This window comes from Zophobas morio, unplaced genomic scaffold, assembly GCF_036711695.1.
Source record: "Zophobas morio isolate AGI-343-1 ecotype UQ-CSIRO unplaced genomic scaffold, CSIRO_AGI_Zmor_V1 ptg000021l, whole genome shotgun sequence".
Taxonomy (NCBI): domain Eukaryota; kingdom Metazoa; phylum Arthropoda; class Insecta; order Coleoptera; family Tenebrionidae; genus Zophobas; species Zophobas morio.
The window spans coordinates 10,212,447-10,230,782 of NW_026972126.1; the positions used below are offsets into that span (position 1 = coordinate 10,212,447).

The 18,336-nt window shown below is 33.0% G+C and overlaps 2 protein-coding genes across 6 annotated transcripts in view; one reads left to right on the forward strand and one right to left on the reverse strand.

Annotated features, from left to right (window-relative positions):
* Positions 1-4,613, forward strand: part of LOC135132225 (troponin C-like) — a 28,385-nt gene extending 23,772 nt beyond the window's left edge. The window contains exons 4-6 of the mRNA XM_064060240.1: positions 4,146-4,265; positions 4,318-4,449; positions 4,498-4,613. Of these exons, the coding sequence (XP_063916310.1) occupies positions 4,146-4,265; positions 4,318-4,449; positions 4,498-4,526 (281 nt within the window). The 3' untranslated portion in view covers positions 4,527-4,613. The remainder of the gene's footprint in view (positions 1-4,145; positions 4,266-4,317; positions 4,450-4,497) is intronic.
* LOC135132107 (neo-calmodulin-like) overlaps positions 1-18,336 on the reverse strand; it is a 309,120-nt gene that overhangs the window by 108,266 nt on the left and 182,518 nt on the right. For 3 of the 5 annotated variants that reach the window (XM_064060050.1, XM_064060048.1, XM_064060047.1), the window contains one exon: positions 10,738-10,779. The exons of the other annotated variants lie outside the window; for them this stretch is intronic. In XM_064060050.1, the coding sequence (XP_063916120.1) occupies positions 10,738-10,779 (42 nt within the window). The remainder of the gene's footprint in view (positions 1-10,737; positions 10,780-18,336) is intronic. 5 annotated transcript variants of the gene reach the window in all.

Genomic DNA, 18,336 nt, shown 5'->3' on the forward strand with positions numbered 1-18,336 from the left:
ATAAAATTTCATTTTGCGAAATTTTATTAGAATAAATGATGATATAACCCCTAAAACTTAAAAAAATTCAACAAGAATGGGATTCGAACCAACGTGGACAGAATTCACCCACCAGGCGGAGTTCAACGCCTTAACTACTCGGCTATCTCCACCAATAATTTGATGACGTCACCTCAACATTTTGCATAGTAATGCTATTTAAATTTTATAAAATAACATTCCTTTACTTCCGCTTTGATTTTTTACCACAATTACGTCACAAAAATGAAAACATGAAAGTAGTCGTTTGGCGGGTGGACCTTATTACTTAGCTAGCACTTAGCTATAACAATAATAATAAATGTCAAATTATTAATATTGAACCTCCCTTGCTCCACAAGACACCACAACTTCAAAGGGATTAGATTTTTAGTGTCCAGAAATATATATATGCAATAGAAAACTTTTTATTACAACGTACTTGGATTCTCAAAATTTTTCGAAAATCAATTGTGCCATTTCTGAAATAATCTGCGTACTAAATTTGTTAATAAATTTTTTGTAATACATCCTCAAAAGGCGTTTCTAAAATAGTAAAACACGGTTAAAAATTTAACCAGATCTTCATGAAATATTAAACTACGACAGATTCCGAGACATGACAGGCGACAGCTAGATGGAAAAAGGAAACGCGGATTTTCGTATTCTATAAGCTGGAAAATGTCAATAAGCATGACATTAAAGAAGAATATTTTGCTAAAAAAGTACACATACCTTAGTAATAGTTGGAAGTCCAGATATATTATGACGATATATAGGTAACCCAGACACAATTCAGCAGCCTGATACCTTGAGAGCGGCTAGAGATATTGAAATTCTGTAAACGCGATTGTCTTTAGCTTGAAAGTGGAAGTTTCATTTAGTACATTAGAAATATGACGTCAACCTGTGTTTTTTTTTAATGCGACATTATATTTTTTAACGAATTTTGGTAGATTATTAAATTACGATAACAATGATATAAAAGTCTTTAGTGTAACTAATTATGGATAGAAAAAAAATGAAGCAGAGTGAAAAAAAGTGCATGCTAGAAGTTTATTTTACAAAAAAAAAGCAAAATATGTCATTTAAGCATATGTGAATAAAAAAAAAATTATTAGTTCGCGATTAATTCCTCAATTTCATTTCTGTAATCTTCTAATAAATCATGCAAAGGTCGCAAATACGCTAAATCTTTTATGTAGGCAGGTATCGCACCAACAAAAAAATGTAAGGACCTTAAATCTGGACTGCGAGCTGGTCATCGATAGGGTCTCTATTACCAATCAAATTTTCAATGTAAATATGTTTTACAATAAAATTTTTTAGCCATTTTCGAAACAAAAGAAAATTGCAGTAGTTCAAGATTTCTGACATTAAAAATTAACACTAATAGTATAATTGTGTTTACACATCTGTTTCTATGACAATATATGGCAATTCAATATATTATCTCTTCAATTAGATAATTTATATTTTTACAGTTAAAGGGAATACAACACATGTAAGTAAGTCTTTTACATCATTATAATTGTAATTTAATCACCAATCAAAATCAGTTAAAAATTTGTAGGTTGAAAATCAGGAACATAGATTTTTTCGTTGCGTCATATTTGCGATGTACTAAATTAAGCTTCCCCTTTCACACCACAGACAACACCGTTTACAAAATTTTGATATCTTTGTCGGTTTTCAAGATATAAGGCCGTGGAATTTTGTCTGGGACATCCTGTATATAATGTGTGATCAACAAAAAATGTCCTCGAGTTAGCGTTCGACGTGCAAGCTGTCTTTTTCGTGTCCCTTTAAGGTGAGTAGGAGGCAACAGTTCTTTACGCTTTGACTCGAGGACGTTTCTTATTTATCACAATTTATATAGTACAAATGTTATTTATTTTTTCCCTTTAAAAATAAAAATTTCAGAATAGCCGACTAGGAATTTTGTAAATTACTTCTTCAAAAATCTTCAAAGAAATTCCGACACATAACAGACAATAGATAGATGAAAAATGTAAACCTGAATCGTATTCTGTAAACTGCAAAAAGCCAAAAAACATCACATTAAATAAAGTACTTTGCAAAATAAAAGACTAGATGTCTTAAGAAAAATAGTTAGAAGTCAGTTTTTTGAATCCAGTGACCTGCGAAACTTGAAAATATGGCAGATTTGCCACTTCTTAGTAATGGTAGACATTTTAAAAGTTTTAAGCAACGTGATTAACATGTCATCTGTTAGAATAATTATGAGATTATGACATCTGAACTATGGTTGTCATTATAGTTACTAAAATCACTGTATATACCGTGCGATAAATAAAAACGTCCTCAAGTTGGTGTTAGAACAGAAATAGCTTCTTTTAATTCCGGTGACGAATCAAATGCAACTTTATTATGTTATCTTTCTTTAAGTTTACAACACATTTTACAGTTGCGTTCTGCAGCAATTGTTGTTTCAGAAAATAATTTCAGGATAATTTACGAAATGAAAATAAATCTTTAGCAAAGTTTTTGTTTCTTGAGTAAAGATCACACTCTGAATGGGTATTCGGACATTTTTAATTTAGTTTAAGTTGTTTTCTGGCTTGTTCGAGCGTTTTTATCCAATTTATCCCACACTCCACGAACAACTGTATCTCCGAATTTATATAGACTGTGTTACTACTTCCAATATATTTTCATTTAATTTGCTCCACAAAACTAGGAAGTCGCATTAACTCGAAGACACTCTGCTAATTGAATATAGACAAAGGACACTTCTACAAGCGTTATTTAAATTCGTAAAGTATAAAGTTAGCTATTTTAAGTCTAAGATATCTCAGAACTTTACTGGAACAAGCATGCTTTCAGTTTACAAACTTATTTAAACTTTTGGAGTGGAATTTTTAAGAAAACTATGATAGATTGGAACTGTGAAATTTGTTCGCATGTACTTTAATCCATTACATCCAAGATAAAAAGAAGTTTACTGTCGCGGATGTTTCAATTAATTTAAAAAAGCTTGAGTTTGTAGATCAAACAAATGTATCTCTGCCAGAATTTGAGTACGACTAGCACCTTACCAATGTTTATAAACTTGTTGCAGATCCATTATTAATGATATATTATGTACACGTCTCCGTAGACATATTTTGAACTTTGATTCAGGTCAGCTATTAAATCAAACCTCGAGGAGTATAAACACCCAACTCAGAGACCAAAACTTTTATTCTCTAATTAGCAAGTGGATATATTAAACTTTATCATGGGGAAAAACGCAACGTAGCAAAAATCTTAAAAATTTCATTTTGTAAAAATTATTTAAATATAACGCCTTACGACTCTATAATAACAGGATGATGAAAGCATTCCGTTTATTTAAAAATTTCAATAATAAAATTAAAAAATGAATTTGAGAAAGTGCCAAAAAACAAATTTATTATACTATGTAACTATATATTCTTTTTTAATTTGTCGGAGTCATTTCAAATTCGTATTAAAGGATCACTTAATATTTACAGCGGCGATCATAAAAATTTATTCCTTGGTAATTTCCCATTATCCTCAAAAATTGCCTGAGATAACGAAAATCACAAAACGAGTTTTATTAATAACCAAGGTGTTGAGCTTTGATGTTTTATTTATTCTTTTTTAAATGCCGCCAGTGACAGGTTATAAACGCACAATTCCGTGTCAACGAAACCGTAAAGATACGGACTAGAATAGAGTCCAACAGAGGGAAGACGACAAAAAAGCAAAAAATTTCCGGCAAATTGGTCGTTTTCTTTTATTACGGTGTTCCAGGGTTGTCTACCTCTCCTAAAAGCGACACGACAGGGTCGGGCTCAGCCCCCCGAGACCATCCCTGGAGCCATCGCGTGCGCTTTTCCACATACCCGTTTCCTCGAACGGACGCAGCTTTGTAATTTTAGAAATTTTATGATAACTTTTGAACGCGCGGTATTATTTTAATGGTGACGCCGGCCAAATAAATGACATAAATAATTTCAAAGGAACACCCACGACTTGCCACTTAAATCAACAAAATGAAAAATAAAAAAATATAAAAAATGCGCAACTTGAACAACAACGTGATATGAATTATTGTGGTCGGCACGGGAAAATTTAAATTTAATTTGGTGTGTTTACAGGGACGGGCTATTTAAATTTCGAGTCGTTCTGTAAAGTAGCTGTTAATTTCCTAGAAAATGAAGACGACGAAGTCCTGCAGAAGGAGCTCAAAGAAGCATTCAGGCTATATGATAAACAAGGTAAGTGTTAATTTGTTTTTTGAGTGGCGATAGTGATGGTTTCTTTTTTCAGGAAATGGATACATCCCCACTTCCAGCCTGAGGGAAATTTTAGTAGCCCTTGATGATCAGCTCACTAATGATCAGTTAAACGAAATGATTGCAGAAATAGACACCGATTCTTCAGGCACAGTCGACTTTGATGGTAACAATTTTGATTTTCTTTTCCCACTAAATCACACTTATTTTTCAGAATTTATAGAAATGATGACCGGTGACTGAACTTGTCCCCTCCAGCCCCTTTTTTTATCAATAATATTCTTATTTGTTATAATAACAATGGTTCCTAATAAATTGTACATATTGTAATTAGTGAAAATTTCCCCAATTATTTTAATTACAGCTCGCGTGAGTATCAGTGTTATTCATCACAATTATGGGTAATTACTTCTAATTTAACTAATGACACCAGTCCTGTCAACCACGTAAAAAAATAATCCACCCTAAATATTTGCATTTTTTTAGCACTTTCGTGCAAACTATAATGCCGACTTCTTCTGGCAGGTGGAGTTTTATGAAAACAGTCTCCCTGCCGTAAAATAATACATCACGGCTTTATTACCAGGTAATATTTGTTAATGGAAATGTGACGTCACTGTAGAAAGATTTATGACAATGTGGCAACAGGTTCAATTAACGGGATGACGTGGGCTTAGAGTGAGTTTTGAGGGTTTTACACATATACATTTCCTAAACAAACCTGAAGCGGAAAATCACTTTTTAATTAATCCTATTTTAATTTGGGGTTAAATTATGAATGAATGCGTTTCATTCAGGAGAAAATGTTTACAGAGTTCATGAAAACGTAATGGAGCACAGAATGAAATGCTAAATAAAACACGACCTTTCATTACGGCATTCGGGAAAGAAGGACAAAATTTCGTATAATTAGGGAGGCGAAATGAAAAAAGCTCTTAAAAATTAATCAGGAATTATTTAAAAATACGTACATCGTTTCGAAGCTGAAAATCGTCAATCATTATGGTAAGTCTAAGGATGCCACACCCCTTAATGTGCCGCTTGAAATAGGCAATTTGGCCAGGAGTAGTTTTTCTGTCTTTTAAGTACAAATTAATTTATTTCGTTATTAAATAAAACTACCCGGATTATGTCTGCTAAATGGATTAAAAGGGGATTTACAACACTTGGGGTCGGTGCGAGGGATGAAAAAAAAAAAGGAAGCGTAATGGCTTAATACTTCTTAGTTCTTCCAGTTTTATGGAATCGCATGTTTCTTATCTGAAGCGTTTAACTTTAACTGAACTTTACTCCCATTTTTTATAACATAGATGAACTATTTTTTTTATTTTACGCAGACTTTCGTTGCCATAATTTTAAAGCTTATTTATTTCACACATGGAGTATAATTGGTCGGTAACACTGATATCAAGAAGCGGCACTTGTATAGTAAAAATCAATAAAAAGGTATGTGGTCGTTAAGTCTTTCACATTATATTGCATTTTTCTATGTATGTGTATAAATTTTTATTATAACGTAATAATCGCAGTCACTGAGACCAAGAAGCGGCAAATTATCTACCTTACTTGCATAGTAAAAACCACAACAAACTTTGATTGGAAATTTAAAATACAAATTTTTCCGGGATATTCATTGCAGTTTCACGTGGAGTCAAATTTTGTTATAGTTATATTTTTTCTTAAGGCTTTTTTATCGAACTTTAGTATTAGTCTGGACAAATACTTAAGTATTCAGAAAAATTCCAAATAGCGGGTCGATTTGTCGCAACGACAATTGATCTCCACATCGCAAAAATTCCGTTATTTCCAAAAATGTGTCAAAATTGTAAACAAGAACATTAAAAATAATCTCGCAATAAAATTTTACTTAAAAAATTAGTCCAAGGTTATTTATACAGAATCTTCCTTGCCTTGGAAATACACCACAACATATCCAACTCCAGTTTTTTCGAAAAATGATAAAATTTGATTCTGAGAGTTTGTTTTTGATAACTTCTATAAAAATTGCCTAAGTGGTTTAAGCTTGCATTTTTTTTTTTATTTTTAAAGTACAATACCAAAATTTGTTACTCAACTGACTACATGTTTCTAATTTGATGCTTGTATCGTACCTCTGTTTGAAATTTATTGTAACTTTAGAATTAGAATGCGAAAAAATGATTTTATCAAAAGAATAATAATAGGTTCTTTAACTCTCAGCCCGTCCATGATGTTTGATTTACTGGTGCCCTGAAAATATACAAGGTGTCCCAAGTACAACTCCGCGGCCTCATTTATTGAGAACGGATAGAAATATTAAAATTATGTAAAAGCCGTTGTTTTTACCTAGAAGAAGGGTACTATTTTAAATCACTAAATTACGATTATAATGATATAAAACATTTGTTTATGTTGGATTAGTTTTAACTGTAAATTGTAGGGTAAATACGCTCAATATCGGGGCCATACAGCTCTTTCGAGGGCGGATCACACAGAGAGCACCAATTCCACTTCATCCGAGACGAGCGGATCAAGAAGATAGCTTACGCATTGCACTTACGCCGAGTGACGCAGTTCCTTCTACGACGAGCGGATCACGCAGACAGCCGCAATTCACTTCCACTCGTGACGGGAAAACCGCTCCGAACCGTGACATTCATCAATTCCTATATTTGACTTGTACATATAACAATAAATTACTTGCACCACCCAAGAAAATAAACTAAATGATCTAAATGAAGAAATATTTATAGTGGTCATAATATGTAAACAAATCTATAAACACAAAACTATAATAAAATTTGTAAAATATTAGACTGATTCAGTAAATTTCTCGCAACATTTTAAAGGCGAATTATATGGCAAAATATAAGTAAATAATGTTATTGAAAGCATGGTCAATTCTTCAATATACTGCCTATCAAGATATATTGTAACATTTAGATATTACCAAAGAAATACGTAATAGTGGCATTTCCAAGGTAACTTAGTTGCAATAATCAAGAAAATCATGTTTTGTAATATATTCAAACGATTTCTTTGCTGACAAAATTAATTATGGTAGAAGACAGTTTTGATAATTAACCTTCTCTATTTTTGAAAAATATTAATAGTTTTACTAGAACTTTTGATTTATTTTTTGTCACATATTTCTGTATAAATTTATACAATAGTGCTCTGAATATTGCTATTATAAAACTGTGGCATTAATGCAATATAATTTTAACATCACAATAATGTTATATAACATAATTAAACTGGCGTTATGTAACTGTAGTACAGCACTATTTTGTAACATCATAATTTTGTTGGGTAACAAAAAACATAACAACAATGTAACTGCGTTATATAATCCTGATAAATTTTTGTCAATTATTGCTATACTTTATATTGCCTGGGTAGTGTTAAATATTAACTTAAAAAATTTGGTCTACTACAAAATTTTTTGTTTGCAGGCTAACGAAAATGGTTGAATTTTTTTAATTCTGACTAACATATGTATAGTATGAAAATCGAGTCGACAATAGACGCTCTAGTCGACGACCAACTGGCAGTCCAGACTTGACGCTCTTAGATTTATTTTTATTTTAATACAGAAAAAAAATTGACATATTTGTGATCATAGTTCGAATTTATGGTAAAATAAAAGGTAGTACTTTATTTTATTTATTTCATTTTTTTACATTCATAATTTTTTTTTGTCGGCCGAAAATGGATTAAACACTTTATAAATATCACGAGTATAACGCCAACATAACGTCTCTATTCCAATTTCCGCCTCAAACACCTATAATAATAATATAACAGTTATATAAAGGGACCAACCTGCTGGCAATTTAAGCAAATCTTATCAAGAAATCTGTCCTAGTTCAGCGTCATTAACATATTTTTTATTATATAATTTATATAATTTTTTAATAGTCGAATAAGCACATTGTAATATAGAAATATAGACGCTGAAATGTTAAAATATGAAGTTTGTGTCGCGACGCCGACGTCATATACAGGGTGAGTCATTAAGCGTGCCGTCCTCATTAATTATTATTAGAAATAATAGAAAAAGTCAAAGATAAAAGTTGAACGGTTCTTTAAAAGAACTATACTCAAAAATTATTTCTGACTGTAAGGAGTGTTCTGTTTTAAAGGCGTGACATACAATTTTGTTTTTTTTTAATGAAACACCCTATATATTTTTACATATTTTGATTGATCCCTTCTGAGGCTTTACAACCACAGTATTCTTTAGAAATTCCGATGCGACGTTGCCACGTTATTCCAGTTTTCTTGAAACTTTTTGACAGTATCTGTTTTACAATATTGAAGTACAGTACGCGCTTTGTTGTGGTAGCAATTAAATCCAATTTTAATGCACAAAATGTTTATAAAAAAATCTAAAATTTGACAATTTTCAAAGACCGATATTTTAGTTTTTTCAAATGGAACCCTATATTGTATTACTGTATCTTACTCTATTTTTTTGTCATCAAAAAAGTAAAAAAACGCAGTATCAACTTTAAATATAGAAAATATTCAACAAAAACGAAAGAGAACAAAAAATATAGGGTGTTCTATTTCAAATCGATATTTTAAAATTGCAATAATATAAACACTGTGTATACGAAAGTTGTGTCTTATTTATATCACGACAAAGCACGTGCCTTTCTTTATCTTTCCAAAAATCTCTCCATTATAATTTCAAAAATAAACTACGGTTGTAAAACTTAAGAATAAGTCAATCAATATATATAAACATAAGGTGCGTTATTTAATAAAACTGAGTTGACTATTATGCCTCAAAAACGTGACACTCGGTATAGTTAAAAATCATTTTAGAGTGTAGTTCTCAAATAACCGTACAACTTCGATGTTTGACTTTTTTGCTATTTCTAATATAATTAATATCGAAGAACGCCCGCTCAGTGACTCATCCTCTGTATGTCATATTTGCAAATAAAGCATCCCCCTTCAAGCTAAAAACAATGGCATTTACAGAATTTTTATATATATACCATGGTATAAGGTTGCGGAGTTTTATTTGAACCGGAACGGAACTGGAGAATTTTATGACACTGAGACTATGTTGAACGAACAAAGTTCTGCATTAAGAAGTGGATATAATAGGAATTTTACTTACCTGCAGTGAGCTTTACAACAAATGTTAATTGGTAGAGTAGCATGAAATTTCCAATTTTTAATCAATCAATGACAAATTATGCAATAAATCAAATATCCTTTTCCTCTAATCTGCGACTACATGTTCATTTTTTCAAACCATAAAAATTTGACAAAAAAAAGTTAAAATTTGAAGTAATAACTTGATCAAAGAAAATAAAGTTCTCTGAGTTATATTAGGGATATTTTTGATGTCACATGTTCGTCACTTTAACATAACATAATAAAATAATACTTTAGAAACATAAAAAGGAGTCATTTTTTTTCCACAAAATAGACGTATGTGATTTCAAAATTTTCTACAAACAGTATTTTATGCCGAAGTTCATAGAGCACGTGACCATAGTCAAAGTTAACTCTTTTGAAAGAATGTAGTGTTTTAAAAATACATATGAGCCGCCCTAGAAAAAATAACAGGTTCTTTTTATTTTCAAAAAAATGAAGAATATATTATTACGTAGGTATTACACAATATAAAATATATAGTTTGTTTTCATGGTTAACAGGGTACGCATAATGCTAGAACTGCAGATAGATATAAGTACGAAAGACGTTGTTCACTCTGTTAAGTAAAATGTTTAATTGTAAGTAAAATACTTTTCTATTGTAGACGAATTCTGTAAGCAACTTAGTTTATGAGGTGTCTTCGAACATCGTTACTTTACATCTGTTAACTGTTCGTGTATTGTTGTGCATAATGCGCGTCAAGAACATTAACACCGCCGCCAACTTGCTGAAAGTTTTGTCCGCTTCTCGCCGTTTGAATTAAGTACAAAGTAATCCGTGTAGTCTCCCCAGACAATGAACTGCTTGCTACAGAACTAACCTAAATACATGCAAACAATGCCGAGGCGAAATCTACGTTCATTATGTAACTATGTAAGCGCTCAAACAGCTCTCATGTAACTCCGCTCTAGCGTAAATCTAACAATCGACTCTTCCATTGTTTCCGTCACGTCGATATTTATACGCGCAGCAGGCGCGGGAAATTACTCCCTCCACCAGACAGTGAATAATGGCGTCTGGAGGGAGGGCCTCCGCGAGTATATTTTGTGTAATTTAAAGAAAACTAGCCCCCGGGGTGCGAACTGTGTACCTCGTTTCCATTTTTATTGTTACTAACAAGCATAAAAAGAATAAGTTTTCGCTTGTGGTCGTTGCGGGCTCGTAAAGCAGGATGCACAAGCATTCTAGGTTCTATTAACTAGACGGCATTCAGCTACGATCTATAAGACTCTAGGACTCTAGTTCCAAAAATAAAAAAGAACTATGTTTAAAGAGGCATCGCATAAACCAAAATTACCTGACTCAGACTTCTATAGCTACTTGCGCTTCCGCTGCGCGCCTGTGAACAAACAAGTTTAAACGTGAACCAGAAGAAATTAAAAAATAGAGAGTAGTAACTAAACGAAAGAGAAATGAGAAAGGAGAACGAGAATGTGTGTGGCGCTGGAACGAAAAAATCAACTTGGAGATGTTTATCTATGAACGTTGAAATTCATCCCGTGTGCCGTTTTGGGAGTTTTATTTATGAACCGTTTAGGTGAGAGCACGTTTCGTTCATTGATTTCGTAGACGCGGATATATACCTAGTAGGGAGATTTATGGCATGTGAGCATTTCCTGTGACGCCCTGTATTATGAAAGTGTGTGGCAGTAAGTCGTTTACTCGCTCACTGCCTGTATATTACCGGTGTAAGCATTTAGTGGGATTTAAACGAATTGCTGTCGCACTGGCGACGTTATTATGGGTGACGTTTTAATGATTTAATGGTGGATTTGCGTCGCGACACCGGCACCGGGGCGGCACGTTATTAAGAGCAACGTGCCGAAAAATAGATTTGTGTTGATGGAAGCCAAATGGGTGTAGAATTGTAACCGACGAACGATGTTGTTGACATACACAAATTTTACGAAAGTAAATTAACTATTTGAAAGGGGTTAATGGCAAAATGGAATATTCCTGGATTAATGTTCTAGGCTTAAAAAGAATCATATAACTTGTTAACCGATTTTTTCATTTCTAATACTAATTCTAATAAAACGAATTGCCATTTCTTCTATAGCTTCATTATAGCCATGAAGTAAATGGCTAGTCTTTTGAACATCTGTTGTGAAATAAAATCGTTCTTTGTTTGTCTTATTTTAATTAGTTGAGACTACAATTAAATATTCTCTTTACCTCTAGACTAAATAACGAGAGATCAAGAAGAAACCTCCTAGTTACTAGTCAGTCGTCTTTTTTTTCAGCGATGTAGGTCCGAGCAAACCACCAAACAGGGGCGGCTGGTGCCAAGGGGCACAAACGCATCTGCCTCCCCAAAGTTACGTCTACAAGCATGCTGGACATAGCAAAATAGTAATTTTCAATATTTAAAAAAACTAATTTTTGTCTCGCTCCATTTGTATCAAATGTACCAAAACTTACATCTAAAGATATTGTATCGTTGTCCGAATCATAACTCATTTAGACTTTTTGTTTACACAGTTGCCATGGAAACCGTGCCTCTAGTCGCTGTATTTGGCTAGAATCGGGTCACATTTGAAACAGTGACCGCTGACAGTACTTCAGCTAAGGGGGCTCATTTCAATATTTCATAAAAAATAGTCCTCTGTCTTACGACGACAAAATTGAAGTGAAGAATTTAGGGAGAGCCAACCCCGATTTATTAATTAAAAAAGGATTCATGGCAAAACGAGATATTTTCATAAATATTTTAACAGACATAACACGTATGATAAATTTTTGTGGATGTGTGGTTATGAAAAAAATAAATTGTTTTGTTTTGTGTGTCTCCTTAGTAATGAGTTAAAACTTAAGGTATGTAGACAAATACTTTTTACTTTTATTGAATGTATTTTTTATGAATCATGCCCTCTAGAGTACGAAAAAAGTGATCGCCTGTTTCCGTCCGTCTGTCTGTCTGTCTGTTGATCTCAGCTTGTGTTGATTTTTATTAGAAATATTCTCCTAAACAACTACACCAATTGTTGTCAAATTTTGTATGTATATTAGGAATATCACGTAGATGACAAGACACTAAATAGAATTTTGCTAATCAGCCAAATTGTTGAGGAAACAAAAACAATCATGGAAATGTGTTAATATTGAATTCTTTCGAAGTATAGACATAAACAGTGGAAATTATACATGTAATGAGACAAAGGAATCATTTTTCCCGTTGGTTATTTGTTTAATAAAATATTACATTTTTTCCCTAAGGCATTGATTACAAGGTAACTCAACAAAAGTAATAATGAATTAATTTATTTCATTGATTAAATCAGAAACGATTCATTCCATTTTCCCTTGTAAAAATGTGGATGACGTCGTCACAATTTTTTTTTTAAACAAAAACTCATTTGAAACATACGCCTCTTTACATTTATTTTGGATATATATTGTTACGTTGTTCAGTGAATTAAAATCGGCGTGGGTAAAACTCAACATTATATTTCTTACTAACTTTAATTTACACAACTTACTATTACAACAATTATGTACAAAATAATTCCTATGCGTTTCTACCGATGTATCCAGAACGCCACTTCGAGGGTTTTCTCGGTCTGTCGCGACATCCGGTTCCAGGCCTTTAGCGAACGCCGCGTCATCCGGCCGGTGAGTCATACTACATACTAGAAGAAACACATACATACTAGAAGATCCATAGGCGTCGTACCGGGGTGGCGTATGGGTTTATTTCGTAGCAATATCTTTTAACTTGTAGAGGTTTTCATAAAAAAATAAAATTCGTAAGATCAAATTTTGTAATTTTTCTAAAAATCTGTATATGATTTATTGTACTTCAGGGGCTAAGGAAGTTCTGTCGAAATAACCTTCGACCAGTTTTCTTGAAGGTAATAAATTGTAAAGTAAGTAGGTATATATTAACTTCTTCATTTTTCCAATTTTTTGAGGAAATTTAAATTCAGATCGAAAATAAAGAAGAAATGTTTACTCCATTTGTTAGTGAACTTCATGACGACATGGCTACTTTCAACAAGATAGAACAACAGCTCACTACTTATGAAGGTGCTTTCAAAATTTTCGGTGAACGAAGGATAAGTCGAAATGGGCTGTTAATTATCCCACTAGATCATGTGATTTAACTTCTTCTGATTTTTTTATGAAATACACTCCAAAAATCCTGCTTCGTTGAAAAACAAAAAAAAAAAAATTTTTAAAACTTGTTTCTGTTATGACCTCTATGCACTAAAATAAATATAGATAATACCAGTAGTAGTGTAAGAAGCTAAATGATATCCTATAAATATGTTTTGGCATCCTATATTCTTTTGTTTGTCTACATCTGACATCTGCCTTTTTTTAATAACACCGTGTACATATATAGTTTTTTAGAGATTTTTGTAGAGCTTGTTTTTCTGAATTCATTGATGTACGATATTTTAATCACCCATATTTCGCCACTGTCTACGATCTGACTGCATTATATTACGGAGACATACTCTGTTATCATTATATTTGAATTTTCTCATTTGAAAATGTTCCGATCCTTATTTCAGTAAGGACACGCAAATGTTCCGACACGTGCAGTGTAATACGATAATAAAACACTGAGGTGTACGGATTTTGAGATCGATTAATAAAATTAACAAACTATGGGGTTTTAAGCCCATGCAACATTTGAACGTGCGCGATTTTTGCGTTGCAAATCCGGAAGCGAACGCTTTACGCGATAAGTTGCACGAACTTCGCTTAGAGTAATATAAAATGTACAATTTCGATTTTTTGAGAAAATTTGGATGCCTCGGGAAAAATTTCAACTCAGATTCATAAACAACAAGTATTTATTATGAAATATGTTGAGGGAATGTCATCACATTGGCAGTAGGGATGACTAGGCAAATTTTGGTTAGCGTTTTACCATCTGCATGGTATTCCTAATATACATACAAAATTGGTCAACAATCGGTCCAGTAGTTTTGAGAATAATATGTCTAATAAAAATCTCAACAGACGGCAGACAGATAGACCGAGACACGGAAACGGGAGATCCTTTTTCGTTATATAGGTGTCATGAAACGTCGAGAAAACCTGAAAGTAGGCAGTGGCCCGATGTACTGGCTTACAATACTTCCAATGCGGCTCAGAATAAGTTTAAAAGCCGGTCATGGGCATTTTCGTCATTTGTTGTAAATTTATTAATAACATAAGTATAGTTTTGGAAATTTCATTCTACCCTGTAAAATTTTATTGGCAATAACGAGACGGACAGTAGTAGAATATCAAAAGATATTTACAACCTAAGTTGCAGCGTGCCGTTAATCCCCAGATGCTAGAAAGCAGAATAAGCCAGGTCCGGACAGGGACCATCGTTACTCACGAACGAAAATGACCATTATTTTATGAGTACAACAACCTGCTAAATGTTCTCCGACAAATTCGGGTGAACTGGTGTGAACCATAAATATTTCTAATTTTATAGGATAGAATGAAATTTCCAAAACTATAAATACCTTAACAAACAATATTCATTTTTATACAAGTTGCTTCTTTTCACTTCGTTATAACCTCACTTTTTTAACATAAAGATAATGATACTAAATCTTAGAGATTAGTCAAGATAGAAAATTGAAATTATCGTATACTGTAGACTTTAATTTGCACAAAATCTATGAAAAATTTCAGAAAATTACAATATAAGTAAGTACAATATTTTAACAGTATCAAATTTATAACAAATGAGGATATATTCTTCACCCGTATAATAAGAGACCAAAATTGTGCAATAATTTTCATAATTCCTCCAAAAACGTCCAATTTTGGATTTATCAACATTATGGTAAATATTTATATAAATATAAACCTATATAAAAATTCATAAATCATGTAATGTTCAGTCAGAGCTAATCTTTATTACCTGAAAAGACGACCCTTACAAAAAAAGAGTATAAATATTTTGCTTCATAGCTGAAAAGCAAAAAGCTAGATCCTGTTATTGAAGATTTGTCGGATTTGTTTTTTTATGTCGAAAAAGTGATTAAAATCAAATGAAAATATTGATATTTCCAAGTAAGTGTCAAAATGTAAGAAATTAACTTTCACGACTTCGAATTTTTATTTACAGATGTGGCAAACTAGTTACCTTTCTAGGAGGAAGGTCTGGGTATTACAAACTAACAAAGGCTGTAGTGTAAACAGGAAAAAATAAATACCAAGATTTATTTAGAGCCTCCGGATGCCGACTTTTTTTTGAAGTATTTATTTTATTGTTTAGTATTTTTAATGTTTAAAATGGAGATAAGGCTGGTAAATATACTCGGCAATTTGCGGAGATTCATAAAATTGGAGGTGTTCCAAAAAAATTGCAAAATTTTGAAATTGGAACACCCGGAGATTATACAGGTCATCGCTTTAGGAACTCCTCCGCCCCTATATTGTACTAGTTGCTGAAAAAAACTCAAACAAGTTTTGTAACTTTTGGATGGGCAATAAATTTCTGAGGTTTTCAACACTGAGTTTAAAGGAACTAAGAAAAAAAAAATTTCCAGAAAAAAATGGTGAATTTTACTATGTCATCAAATTCTGCAAGTTTTCTCCTGTTTCAAACTAGTAATTTTGTTATAATTTAAGGTTTTAAATTTTAGATTTTTAATAAAACCGACATTTTTGACATTAATAATTGGGTAATGGTCTTGGTTTTAGCAGTCTTAGCCGTTATGACCAACATATCAGATTGTCTAACCATTGGAATCGAATTTGTATCTTTGATTAAATTTCTTATTCGCCATTTTTGTTTTTACATTTGTCATTTTTTGACATTTGCGAGTGTGGTTTAATCACTAGTATCCTAAATCCTTTCGAAGAATAACTCGATTACAAATTATGTTGATCCCTGAGACCGAGAACATTAGAACAGAAATAGTTCTAGCGTAGCACCTCCAATCACCATTAAGGTCGAGAGATCACAGTTGGAACTAATCATACAAACTACACATTTCCTTCTTTACTTTCGTTTTCAGTGATTATCAAGATTTACAAACAGTATTAAACTCTACTCGTTACTACACTATGTCCTTAATCCGATCCTGGCGAGATTGAGGTTTCAGATGATTGTTACCTTACCCCGATCTCAGGAACCGTGAATTTCGTTAATGAAAACTCCATCTTACATGCTCCGTCGCCTCTGACTAAAACCATTGTTTCGGGTTCAGTGGCGTTGCGGGACTGCTATGGGGCATAAAAAACTGAGGGTTCCTTAAAAATAGTTCAGACGAAAAAATCTACGCAATAACTAAAGGCCCCTCTAATTTAAAATTATCGACCATTCCTCTATGCAATTAGTTCAACTAGGTTATATCTAAAACTGGAAATCCGCAATGTGATGGCGCCACCTCAAAAGTTTGCATAGTAAATATTATTTAAATTTTATAAAATAACATAGTCGTATATTTGTGCTTCATGAAACTGTATTGATTTTTTACACTGGACATCTAGGTTTGTGGAAAAAAAAACTTTGAAGGTGCAAAAACAAATGCTCTGAAATTTTAGACCAATGATTTTATTCTAGGACCATCAAGCGTTAGCTATTGTTCAAATGCACTTTATTAAAGTTCCAGCTTACACTTTGTTTGTAAAAACCTCATACTTCAAATGTGGTTGGGTATCAACTGGCTTTTGATATTATTAATGACCATTTTAATTGAAATTGGGTGAACGTGTGTAAAATATAAAGTTTGCGCAAATTCGTTGTTTAACTACTCAGTAGATTAATAGATAGTTCAAACATTTCAATAAATTGCCACTACTTGCATCTGGCATGCAATATTTCAGTACATGACTGTAATGAGAAAATGTCGAATTTAGACTTTAATTGAACAAAGCTCAAGTCTATTTAGCGAGCTAAAATAAGCCTGCTCGGCACGCCAGGGCAGGACTAGCACATCATGCTGCACACGTGACTCGTGTACAGAAAACCGCTGATGCTTTATTACGGAACGGAAATTAACGATCGATTTTGGTTGGGTTGAGTGAAGGATCACGCTTCATGCAGGATCTCGACACCTCACTAACCTAGTTCCTGAAATTGGTCGTGCCAAGATGTAAGAGGCTCGATATACTAGAATATCCACTTGAACTTGCCTGTAAAAAATTGCAGAGTACTGCAGATGTTGCCCGGACTGGATGGGGATTTTTATCGCACGCTTTGCAGGAATAACAGTGGGTGGTAATAGTGTACATAAGCACTATCTTATCTCGAGAGTTTTAAACGAATATCGGCTCTTACACAAAATTTTTTTTAAAGATTATTAACTGAGATTTTAAACAATCGTTGGGTCGTGTAGGTGGGTCGTCTTATTGAATGTGAATGCAGGTTTTATCCTTTCACTAAACATAAATGACATACATAAGAATAAAGAAGGTTGGTATATAACAAATTCCTCTTTATTCCTTTTAAATAAATAAGAATAGCGTTGGCGGCAGTGACAGTTTTTTTTTTAACAAATGACTAGGGCGTTTAAATGTCAATTTAAATATTGGCATTCATGGCATACAAAATAAATCTTTGACTCTTCTAGAACAAATGTATGTAAAAATATTCATTGATCAAGAATTCAAGATACGATGAAGATAATCGTTTTTTATACCGCAGATTCATCTTTGACACTGAATTAAAATTTGTAGGTATTGTTGCGATTATTAGCGTATTGTTACGAAATAAACTCATACCCCGCCCCGGTACGACGCCTATGAGTTCCCGGGCTTTCTAGTACGCACGGCGTTGATGGGTGAGTCATCATCGGTGACGGTGGCCAGGCGGCGTTCCACAAAGGCAAGTTTGGAGCGGGTTACCGGAAGTCTTAGTTTAAATAGAGGCCACCGTCGGGAACGGTTATTATTCAGTCAATTCAGTCCACGAAAGTACAACCGAGTTGCGCCG